The sequence below is a fragment of the Budorcas taxicolor genome, chromosome 17 (genome assembly GCF_023091745.1).
Source record: "Budorcas taxicolor isolate Tak-1 chromosome 17, Takin1.1, whole genome shotgun sequence".
Taxonomy (NCBI): Eukaryota; Metazoa; Chordata; class Mammalia; order Artiodactyla; family Bovidae; genus Budorcas; species Budorcas taxicolor.
The window spans coordinates 72,884,923-72,896,674 of NC_068926.1; the positions used below are offsets into that span (position 1 = coordinate 72,884,923).

General features: G+C 61.4%; 1 protein-coding gene across 1 annotated transcript; it reads left to right on the forward strand.

The window, feature by feature from the left end:
- The first annotated feature begins 2,957 nt into the window (after positions 1-2,957).
- COMT (catechol-O-methyltransferase) lies at positions 2,958-10,625 on the forward strand. Its single transcript, XM_052654953.1, is given in 7 exon segments — positions 2,958-3,107; positions 6,777-6,899; positions 6,901-7,069; positions 7,714-7,907; positions 8,118-8,249; positions 10,243-10,255; positions 10,258-10,625. Coding segments are annotated over 6 exon segments (861 nt in total). The 5' UTR covers positions 2,958-3,107; the 3' UTR covers positions 10,488-10,625.
- Positions 10,626-11,752: the final 1,127 nt, after the last annotated feature.

The following is an 11,752-nucleotide window of genomic DNA, read 5'->3' on the forward strand; positions in this document are numbered from 1 at the left end:
GGGTCTTAGAAGCCAGGGCAAGTAAGTAGACATGGCGAGCCTCCACGCCCCAGATGGGAATTCAGCCTGAGAAGGAGAGAGAGGGAGAGAGAGAAAGAGAGAGAGAGATTTGACATGGGGGGAACCAGTCTTTCAGTGACTGGCCCGTCCTCTATTGTCCGGAAAGGCCTTTTACACTTTTGGTTGTACATAGAGATCAATGGATAATACAAAATTGTGCAGCGTCAGCAGCCCTGACTCCTATCGAGACCAGGCTTTCTCTCTGCATACCCAGCTGTATACACAAGTCTTAGGTGATTTACATCACCTTCTGGCCAGAGGGCCAGTTAACATTTTACGGCCCTTTTCTGATAAGGGTCTGTCAACCAGAAAACCTTAAAAGTGTTGTTCTTCCCAAAGTCTGGTGCCACTCTCAGAAAGCACTAAATAAAGTTACATTCTTACACAGCAAGGAGGCAACAATTTATAACAATGAAAGAGGAGTACAGTGATTCATAACAAAGAGAAAATTAATTAACTCAAAAGTCTAGTGTTGCTAACATCAAAACTACTGTATTCCTATTTCTGCATCCCGTTTACATTGATTAATATCCTCCCAGGTGCCTAAAAGATTAACGATATGGAGGCCTGGCAGCAAACATTAACTCAACAAACTCTTCACCAAACTAATTCTTAACTCTAAAAGGCCCTGTATCTTTAAGATGTTTTAAGCTTCGTGCCTCTCTCGGTTGGGGGGCTGTAAGCAATCACAAGTTTTAAAAGTCTCCAACTGTCAGGCAAGTTAGAGAGCCCTCAGACATCCTTTCATATGCGGGAGACTGTTCACTGGAGCTCTGAGTTAACTCTTTCCAGAGAAAGGTGGTCGGGGATAGCCGCCGGTAATGGCACCCCACGCCAGCACTCTTGCCGGGCAAATCCTATGGGCGGAGGAGCCTGGTGGGCTGCCGTCCATGGGGTCGCGAAGAGCCGGGCACGACTGAGCGGCTTCACTTTCACTTTTCACTTTCATGCATTGGAGAAGGAAATGGCACCCCACTCCAGTGTTCTTGCCTGGAGAATCCCAGGGGCGGCAGAGCCTGGTGGGCTGCCGTCTGTGGGGTCGCACAGGGTCGGACACGCCTGAAGCGACTGAGCAGCAGCGGCAGCAATGTCAGAAGCGTATAGAATAGCAGACAGTAAACAGATTTTGGTTTCGGGGGAGACGCTCAGACAGGGGATCCCTTGAGACCTGACTCGCCTTGCCCATCGGGCCTCTCCGCATGACCTTGTCATGGGTGGGATCTCCTGTGCTGGCCCCTGGCACAATGTCCAGTCGGCACGATACTAGCTTATTTGACTAGTCAGCCAAGGAGACTTACGTGTGTTGCAACGTTATGTCATGCTGACAGCTCTAAAGATACACCTGTTTGATGAGATGAATGCTTACTAAGCTGGTTTTATTTAGCAAAGATTTACCCAAGTACACGAGCTAGAAAAACGGTTGAGTTGGTGCTTGCATCTTTGGGAGTTTTAGGAAGGTTTACTTTACGAAAGTGCCTGTTCCTCTGGAAGCCAGTCAGGATAGAGTCCCAGGAAGGCATCGCAGAACTCTGGTCATACCATCTGGAGGTGGGGAATGAGCGTAGGCATAAAAATTTGTGCCTAGCTATGCTTCAGTCATGAACAGTTACATAAAACCCACTAGCCTAGGTAAGCGTTGCTCCGTGTCTCTGCTCCGCTTGGTATCTTGACCCGAATCGTGCCGTAGCAAGTGGGGCAGGTCGACACCCCTGCGCTGTGACACCTGAAAGCCCCTCTGGACCCTGAGGTATCATCTCAGGGAGGCATAGACTCAATGCTTCCAATTCACTGTTCTCCCTTTTCAGCATCAGCTGGTTGCTCCTGGGGGATCCCTGAGTCCCTGGAGAGGCACCAGGGGGCCCAAGGTTTCAGGGACTGGTGGAATTGAGGGGCTGGGGAGAAGGGCCGAGGAGGCAGGGACTGGGGGAGGAGGGCAGGTGGGGGCCACGTGCTCCTGTGCTGACCCGGAGGAAGTGAAGTGGGTGGGGCCAGCCGGGCGGCTCCTGCCTTGGGGCTGCAGGGACCCCACCCCCACCCCCCTCCACCCCGCCTAGGAGCGGCAGAGCTGTCCTCCCTGTGGTCTGCGGGTCGGGAGCCAGAATCACAGCAGACAGGAGATGAGGCCACAGCCCCCGGGCCTCTGTGTCCCACGCCGTGCCCCACACCACCCCAGAGCACAGGCCCCCGGCCCACGCACATCCCTAGTTCGGGCAGCTGCCCGGTTCCCCCTTCCTGAGGACTCCCCCTGCTGGCGACGGAATGAAACACCAACACTGCAGAGTGGTTTAAATCTTTATATTTTAACCCTTGCTTCTTACAGCTACTTTATTTTATATCCCTAGCACAACAAGCTACAGGGCAAGCTGCCAAGCACTATGATTCAGAGACTATACAGTGCGCAGGCGCAGGGCGAGATAACCTTTACCTGGACTTATTTACTGCAGCGAAGACTGTGTTTTGGGGAACTTCCTTATCAACTTAGAATCCGTTTTGTCCCAGGGTCTATTCCTTTTGAGGAATCAGAGAAACATCCTTGTGTGCAAGAAATGTTCTTTTCCCACGGGAACAAACAGGATTCTTAGCTGAACATCTCGTTTGCAAGAATGTTCAGCCCTGGTTGAGAGTCTCGTTTGCAAGCACTTCTCAACCTTCCTTAAACCTAGTTCCCTACACTGGGCAGAACATCTCGTTTGCAAGAATGTTCAGCCCTGGTTGAGAGTCTCGTTTGCAAGCACTTCTCAACCTTCTTTATACCTTGTTCCCTACACCCCCTCCTGCCCCCCATGCCCCACCCCCACGCTCTCAGGCCTGCCTTTCACGGGGAGGCGGGGCGGCCTGTGTGACTCCTGGCAAGGACCCGCCTACCCCCGACACGTCGCCCTAGCAGACACGTCGCCCTAGCAGACACGTCGCCCTAGCAGACACGTCGCCCTAGCACCGTGGGACTGAAGAGCCTGTGGGCCGTCTGCAGCCCCAGCCTGGGCTTGAGGGGGCCGGGGCCCTGGCCGGCATCTCCATCAGCCCCTTGGGGGTTTATCAGGAGGAGGGTAGGTGGCGATCCCAGGTGATGGAGGGTCTGGCCTGGGGTTGCAAGGAGACCGCTTAAGAACGGGCTTATAATAAGGAAGCTTTGGGGGTGGGCTGTTGCTGCTGTTGTGAGAGAGGGCCCCCCAGTTTTGTGCTCCATCTCTAGGGCTCGGGGAACACACACCGGGCCTGCGGAGGAAGCGCGGGACCCGCGGCCTTCCCCTCCTCCCAGAGGGGCTGAGTGTGCGCTTCCAGGGTGGGTGGGGCGGGCGCTCAGGTGCCCAGGCTCGGGGCCGGCCCAGCAGGCACGCAGATGGGGAGCTGGGCTGGTTTTTCTGGATTCTGCTTCCCAGTGCGGGGGCCGTGTTCCTTTTTTTTGTGGGGACAGAGAGGACCAGAAACAGGGTTGCTTGTTTTCTTGGTTTTCCACCGTTTCTGATGAAGTGAGACATGCGTAAGTTGAAATTCACCGCTCTAAGCACGTGCACGCGTACAGGTGGGTGGCATCGAGTGCCCACGTGGCTGTTTAGCTGTTCCACGGTCTTCAGAACTCCCACGCCGCCCCAGGCAGAAGCTCTGCCCCTTTCAGCAGTGACTCCCCGCGGCCCCCAGCCCCTGGCAGCCTCTGTTCTCCACCCTGTCTCTGTGAGACTGCCCCTGGTGCGCGTTTCATCCGGGTATGATCATTCAGAATTGATCCTCACGTGTCCGGCTCATCCACGAGCGTGACGTCCCCCCGGTCCCTCCGTGAGGTCGCCGGTGTCCGCACGTCCCTCCCAGTGGGACGGGGTCGGGGCTGCAGGCATCTGAGTGTGACTGAGGGGTACCCCAGTGTGCGGAGAGGCCACGCCGCCTCTGGCCGTGGTCCGTGTCCCCTCGCGGCTGCTGCGCCTCACACTGTCCTGAACGTGGGTGGACAGGTATGGGTTCAAGCCGCTGCTCTCGGGCGCCCCGCGTCCGCTCCCAGAGGTGGGATTGCTGGGTCATACGGGCACTCTGTTTACACCTTTCTGAGGAACCGCAAACTGTTTTCCACAGCAGCTGCTCGGTCTTGGGTTCCCACCAGCCGTGCTTGAGTTTCCGATTTCACCATGGCCCCGCCGGCACGGGGCGGGGCATCCCAGCGGGTGTGAAGTGGTGCCTTGCGGCTTTGATCGGACTTCCAAGTGACCTGCTTCCTGGTCACTGGTGTGTCTTCTTTGGGGAACTGTCTGTTCCTGTTCTCCGTCTTGTTCCTAACTGGTTCGTTTCTGAGTTCTGGGAATTCTCACGTACACTCAGGCTTTTAAACCCTCCTCAGATAGGTGGTTTGCGTGTTTCCTCCGCCCCTGGGCTGCCCTTCGCCCTCTTGAGGGTGCCCTCTGATGCACAGCGCTTCCGTGTTGGTGAAGCCCTATTTTCCTCTGTCGCCTGTGCTTCTGGTGTCGCATTTGAGAAGCAGAAGTGAAGCTGCTCAGTCGTGTCTGGCCCTTTGTGACCCCATGGACTGTAGCCTACCAGGATCCTCAGTCCATGGGATTCTCCAGGCTAGAGTACTGGAGGGGGTTGCCATTTCCTTCTCCAGGGGATCTTCCCCACCCAGGGATCGAACCCCGGTCTCCTGCACTGCAGGCAGACGCTTTACCATCTGAGCCACCAGGGAAGCCCAGAACCCACAGCCAAATTCAAGGTCATGAAGAGTTACTCCTGTGTTTTCTTCTATGAGTTTTATGGTTTTATTTCTTAAAATTAGGTTCTGGACGCGAGTGGAACACACGGAAGCAGGGGGATGCGTGTGGGACACGCAAAGCAGGGGGTCTGCGGGTGCCGCTCGGCCACCAGCCCTCATCTCCGGCTAGCGGCTCCTTTGTCGTCCTCTCAGGGCAGCGGGGCCCCTCACCCTCCCAGGGCCCGGAGCCACGCAAGGCGGTGGGAACCTCAGGCCACCACCGGGGAACTGAGCGACCTCACTGTGGCCTTTCCAAAGGGCAGAGCTGTGGGTGCTCTGGTACTGGGACCCCCGAGCACAAGGGGCCCCCCGGGTTGTGTCTCCCCGAGGAGAGGTCCGCCCAGCCCTTGCCTGGAGGGCTGCCTCCCAGCACGTCTGCCTGGTTCCGTCAGTGGCTCTGTTCTTGGTTCCCGGCACCGCGGGAAGCTCCCGGCAGACCTGGGCCGTCAGGTGGCTGAGTCCTCACCCAATTTTTATACAGTTCAGGCATTGTGGGAATTACAAGTTATCTTTCACAATTCCAGGTCCGCCAAGGACTTTGGCATTTAAATGGAATATTACTTTTAATTTTTTTATATTTATGTGTAACATTGATTAGTTTTTTTTCATCAACCCAGAGAATCCATCAAAGTGGCCCAGCCTCTCTCCACTGCTGCTGAACACAGTCGTGATAAAGTCACACGGGTGTGTGGTTGGGGGACCTAAGCTGGCAGAACGCGGAGCCAGTGGGCAATGCCGGCCACTTCAGGCCACGCGCCCCCATTGCATTCTGTCACCTGTCCAGGAAGTGCGGTCGGCCCCACTCCACCACACCCCCAGATCCCCCCACCTGCCTCCTGCCCAGTGGGGCACATGCTGGCCTGGCCTGCAGGCAGTACTGCAGGGACTAGGGAGACCCGTCTGTGGTGTCCAGGGCTGGGGGGGACATTCCAGGCAACGTCTCGCTGCCTGTCTGCTCTCCCCCGAGGGCAGGGCTGGCCTGTGGCAGGCCCCCATGCCAGGACTCTGGTCCCTCCCACGCTATGGATTAACTGTCTATAGGCAGGAGAAAGCCACCCAAGCTCGGTCTGCTTTGCAGCGGAGCTCGGGGGCGGGGCGTGGGGCGTGGCTGTCAGGGAGGCGGGCCGGGTGGGGCCCTGACCTGCTGATCCCGTGCTCCGCTCGGGTGCCTGGTGTAAACAGGCCGTGCATGCGAGACCACTGGGAAGCCTGGGTGTGCGCGCTCCGCGGTCCCTCCCTGCCCTGCCTGCCGAGACCCTCTGTGGCCCAGGCTGCTGCAGTCCTGAGCTGTCCGGGGAGGGGCAGTCGCCCCTCCAAGACCCTCAGCCTGCCTGCTCTCTCACGTGCCTTTCCCAGCAGGCGCTTCTGGAGGAGCCGGTCCTGTGCGGCCCCTCCCTGTGCGTGACCCACGAGTGACCACAGCCCTGCTGGAAGCTTCCCACGCTTTCCCACTTTCAGGCCTCTGCCCTGTGCCGGCTCAGCCTGGCTGTGTCTCAGGGGCCCCGGGCCCCTCCTCTGACTGGGGACCCCTGCTACCCGCCCCTCTGTGGAACAGCCGGCTTGGGGCTGCCTGTGTCCGTCCCCGGAAGCTCACCGGCCACACGAGCTCCTGGGCTCTCCCCAGTGTGTGCCCCAGGGGGTTGTGAGTGCGGTTGGCCACCCCTGTGGGGATTGTCCAGCCTCGGGCCAGCCGTGCCCCGGGCTGCCAGAGACCCCGTCTCTCCACCCAGGGCAGAGTCCCTGGGGACGTGGTTTGCAGGTGGCCCCGGCCGTCTCACCTGGGTCTGGCCACCGGGCACGGGGCTGACTTCTCGAACCTCCTGGGTGGGTCAGCCAGGCGGGCAGGTCACTAACATCGCGGTGACCACGTGCTCCCACGCGTCCTGCGGGTGGCGGGGGCCCAGCAGAGCCCGGAAGCCCCGCCCCCGCCCCCCTGCAGATGTGGAGGCCCCGCCCTGAAGCCCCGCCCCCCTTCCCGCAGATGCTGGAGGCCCCGCCCCTGCTGCTGGCCGCTGGCGCCGTAGGCCTGGCCCTGCTCGCGCTGCGGTGGCTGGCCCTATCGGACCTGCGGCTCTTCGGCTGGGCCTTTATCGGCTGGAACGAGTTTCATCGTGAAGCCCGTCCGCAGCCTCCTCATGGGCAGCAGCAAGGAGCAACGCATCCTGCAACACGTGCTTCAGCACGCGGAGGCCGGGGACCCGCAGAGCGTGGTGGCCGCCATCGACAGCTACAGCTCGGAGAAGGAGTGGGCCATGCACGTGGGCGAGAAGAAAGGTGGGTGGCGGGGCGGCTCGGGCGCGGGTCCCGCGGGAGGACCGCTGTAGGGGAAGCCCCGCCCCCACTCTCGGAGGTGCCGTCAGGGAGCGCCGGCCAGTGCTGGGGGGGGGACGGGGAACAGCAGAGTCCTTGTATGGTTCCCTCGCTCGCAAGCCGCCAGGCAGAGCCAGGTGCTCCCCGGGGCGGGCCGTGGGTCCCTGGGTGTCCCGGCTGGCCTTGGGGTGCATGGAGACCCTTGGACTGCGTCCTGCGCGGGCGCCAGCTCCCGCCCCGCCCCCGGGGCCGCTTCCCGACCTTTGGACTCCAGCCGGTATGCGTGGCACCCCTGGAGTCAGGGCAGCCAGCGGCCCAGCAGCCTTGAACCTTCCGACCGTGTCCAGCTCAAGGGAGCGGGGCAGGCTCTCGGTGCAGCCGGGGGCCGGAGTGGGGTGGGGCTTCCACAGAGGGCGGCTCTGGGCGGGGCCAGGCTGGGGGCAGCCGGGAATGCTGGGAGGGGCGGACGGGGCGCGAGCAGAAGCACAGAGGCCTGGGGGCGTGAGCTCGGGCTGAGCGCGGGCGGGGCGGGGCGGGGCGGGGCGGGGCGGGGGCGGGGCGGGGGCGGGGCGGGGCCTCCCTGCTCACCTCCCCCGCCCTCTCCACAGGCGAGATCGTGGACACTGTGCTGAGGGAGCAGCGGCCATCCGTGCTGCTGGAGCTGGGCGCCTACTGCGGCTACTCGGCGGTGCGAATGGCCCGCCTGCTGCTGCCGGGCGCCCGGCTGCTCACCATCGAGCTCAACCCCGACTATGCCGCCATCACCCAGCGGATGGTGGAGTTTGCAGGCCTGCAGGACAAGGTGTGGTGCTGTCCCTGAGGTGGCGGATGGACGTGGGCACAAGCTCCGGGGGCCAGGAGGGCTGGGGTCATACCCCAGCGGCTCCAGGCCATGCTTACCCACCTGGCTGGCAGCCCCGTCTGCAGGGCGTGAGACTCCCAGAGGTAGGGCAGAGCGGGGACCCATCTCCCGGAACCCCCAGGCTCACTGGGTGGGGGTCTGTTGTTCCAGGTGACTGTTATTCTTGGAGCATCCCAGGACATCATCCCCCAGCTGAAGGAGAAATATGACGTGGACACACTGGACATGGTCTTCATCGACCACTGGAAGGACCGCTACCTGCCGGACACGCTTCTCTTGGAGGTGAGCCTGTGTCTGCTGCCCAGGTTGGGCCCTGCAGAGGGCGGCTGGGGAGCCGTGGGCTGGCCTGTGTGCAGTCAGGACACGGGCGTGGGGGCCTGGGCTGGGGCGGGTGGGCCTCAGGGAGCACCGCTGGATGGCCTGCATCTGTGGAAAGCAGCAGATGCCGCCCTTGGAAGTGGGCGTGTCAGTTGCTCAGTCGTGTCCGGCTGTGACCTATGGACTGTACTCACCAGGCTCCTCTGTCCATGGGATTCTCCAGGGGGATCGTCCTGATCTAGGGATTGAACCTGGCTTTCCTGCACTGCGGCCGGGTTCTTTACCACCCGAGCCCCCAGGGAAGGCCTGCTGCCCTTGCCAACTAGGAACCTAACAGTTTTCCCAGAACCACTTGTTCACGGCTGGTCGTTATCTCAGGAGAAGGGAAGGCGTGTTCTGCAGCTGGCCCTGCCTTGGCCTGGCCACACCGCCTCGGTCGGGCCAGGGACTGGCAGGGCAGGTGGCCTTCGTCCCCATTGCTCAGGGCTCTCCACGGGCTGCTTGGTGTCCTTACAGCAGGGCGGCCGGAGACGAAGGAGGGGGAGGCCTGGCACCCTCGTGACCTGAAGCTGCCACCCGGGGCGGAAGGAGGGGGTTCGGGAACAGGGGACCCCACTCTGGTCCTCTGAGTGCTGGCACGCGGCCTTGGTCAGACACTCCAGGGCTGCGTCCCCGGGCAGGCGGCCAGCCTTTGCATCACCTCCTCCGAGGCTGACCTGTGGGTTCAGTGGCTCACGTGCTGAGCCCCAGCTCACCTTGAGTGTTTGCTCCCGGGGTTGGGCAGGCAGGCCGCTGCAGCGGCCCTTCCTCATCAGTATCACGGGGAAGTTCCTTTTTTAAGAGAAACGCTCCTCGATTCAGAGGCCCACTTGTTTCAGACTCTGGCTCATGGGTTGTCCCAACCTCACTGACCTCACAGCTGTGTTTTCCACTCCGGCCTCAGGGCCCAGGATGGGAGGGAGGCAGCCGCTACCAGGAAGATTCAAGGCTGGCCCACTGCAGTGTCCCCCGTGTTCCTAAGTCACCAGGGGGTGCCCGTCCATCCCTGGGGTCTCACCGGCAACTTAAGACACTCTTGGGGCCCCCTGCTTGACTTGGCCTTCCTTTTGGGGGATTTTTTTTCCACTTTAATAATCATTAGAGAAAACTGATCTAACACAGCAGCTAGGCTGTCCCTTCACTCCTTCCCCAGGGAAACATTTCCTTTCGCTTTTTGAGGCAACCTAAGCAGGGCTTCCCTGGTGCCTCAGATGGTAAAGGGTCTGCCTGCAACGTGGGAGACCTGGATTCCATCCCTGGGTTGGGAAGTTGCCCCGGAGGAGGGCACGGCAACCCTTTCCAGTTTCTTGCCTGGAGGATCCCATGGACAGAGGAGCCCAGTGGGCTATAGTCCATGGGGTCGCAGAGAGTCAGACACGACTGAGCAAGTTTCACACACACCAAGCAGCTTCTCCTCCGGCTTAGAGAGACTGGGGGTGAGGTGGGGGGCATGGAAGTGCAGCTGCCCCTCCGTCTGTAGAGCCAGGCCTGACATGCTGGCCGACTGCCCAGGCGCTGGTGGAGACTGGGGTGCCTCAGGGTGGACCTGAGGGGCAGGCTTGTGGGTGTGGAGGTCTGCCTCCCCGCCCTGCAGGGTCCCCCTGGTCGGGCCCTACTGAGCCTCCAGCAGCCAATGCCAGCGGCCCCTGCATGGGTCACCAGGCATCTCAGTGACCCGGGGGAGCCCATGTTCCTGGGTCACCCGCTGGCCGCAGTCTGGTTCCCGCTGTCAGCACTCTCATGCCCCCCAGCGCGCAGTGAGCCCCTTCTGTGTGCCACGCGATGTCCTAGGGCCCGAGCGTCCTCCAGCCTGCTCAGCCTTTCCTTGCAGTGGCCGCTGGGCCGGGGAGGGGCTGGGGCGGGGCCGCCCCCGGCCAGGCCGCCCCCATGCCCTCCAGCCGTGCGTCTGTCCCCGCAGGAGTGCGGCCTGCTGCGGAAGGGACAGTGCTGTTGGCTGACAACGTCATCTTCCCTGGGGCGCCCGACTTTCTGGAGTACGTGCGCGGGAGCAGCCGCTTCGAGTGCTCGCACTTCAGCTCATACCTGGAGTACTCCAAGGTGGTGGATGGCTTGGAGAAGGTCGTCTACAAGGGCCCCGAGCGACCCCCGCTCGGCCCTGAGCCCTGCTCGGGGTCCCCCACCATGCCTGGCCCTGGAGGGTGAGGCGGCCCCAGCCCTGGGCGCCCGCGTCCGCAGCGCTGGTCTTTCCTCAGGGCAGGAGCCCCACGGCTGCCCCCTGCAGCTCCAGGCTGTCACGCTGGCCTGCCCCGAGCACGGCCAGCTCCCCTTCCAGAATCGTGGTGGGACATCTAAAGGTGGCTGCCTGTGAAGGCCAGCTAGGCAAGCAGCGGCTGTGAGTGCCGCGTGTCCACACACACACACACGCACACACACACAGTGACACACATGCACAGGATCACACGCACACACACGCAGTGACACACATGCACAGGATCACACGCACACACACGCAGTGACACACACATGCACAGGATCACACGCACACAGGTGCACAGTGACACATGCACAGCATCACACGCACACACGTGCACAGTGTCAGTCACACAGTGTCCACACACGCACACACACAGTGACACACACATGCACAGGATCACACGCACACATGTGCACAGTGTCACACAGTGTCCACGCACACACACGCAGTGACACACACATGCACAGGATCACACGCACACATGTGCACAGTGTCAGTCAGTGTCCACACACACACACACACGCAGTGACACACACATGCACAGGATCACATGCACACAAGTGCACAGTGACACATGCACAGCATCACACGCACACATGTGCACAGTGTCAGTCACACACAGTGTCTCACACACCCTCTCCCCCTCCTCTCTCCCCCTCCCCCTCTCCCCCTCCCTCCCTCCTTCTCTCCCTCTTCTCTGCCCCTCCCCGCCCCCCCCGCCCCTCCCCCTCTCCCCCGCTCCCTCTCTCCCCCTCCCTCTCCCCTCCCCCCTCCCTCTCCCCTCCCCCCTCCCTCTCCCCTCCCCCCTCCCTCTCCCCTCCCCCCCTCCCTCTCCCCTCCCCCCTCCCTCTCCCCTCCCCCCCTCCCTCTCCCCTCCCCCCCTCCCTCTCCCCTCCCCCTCTCTCCCTCCCTCCCCCCTCTCTCTCCCCGCCTCCCTCTCCCTCCCTCTCTCCAATCAGCACGCCGGGCGGGCCGCACTCGCGCCGCCTGCACCTGCGCCCTACCGTCACCAGGTGGCAGCAGTGCCTCGGTGATCACCACCGACCCCCCTGCCCCCAAAACATACCCACTTCCTTTCGCCTCCTTTTAAGAATGAAATGCAACTTTTCTACAATCAGCCACTACCAATCTCAGAGGAACACCCTGTTTAGAAGACTGAGGTAGAAACTGAGGACCTGATTCTTTAGGTGAGAGAGGACCCGAGTCTCCCCCC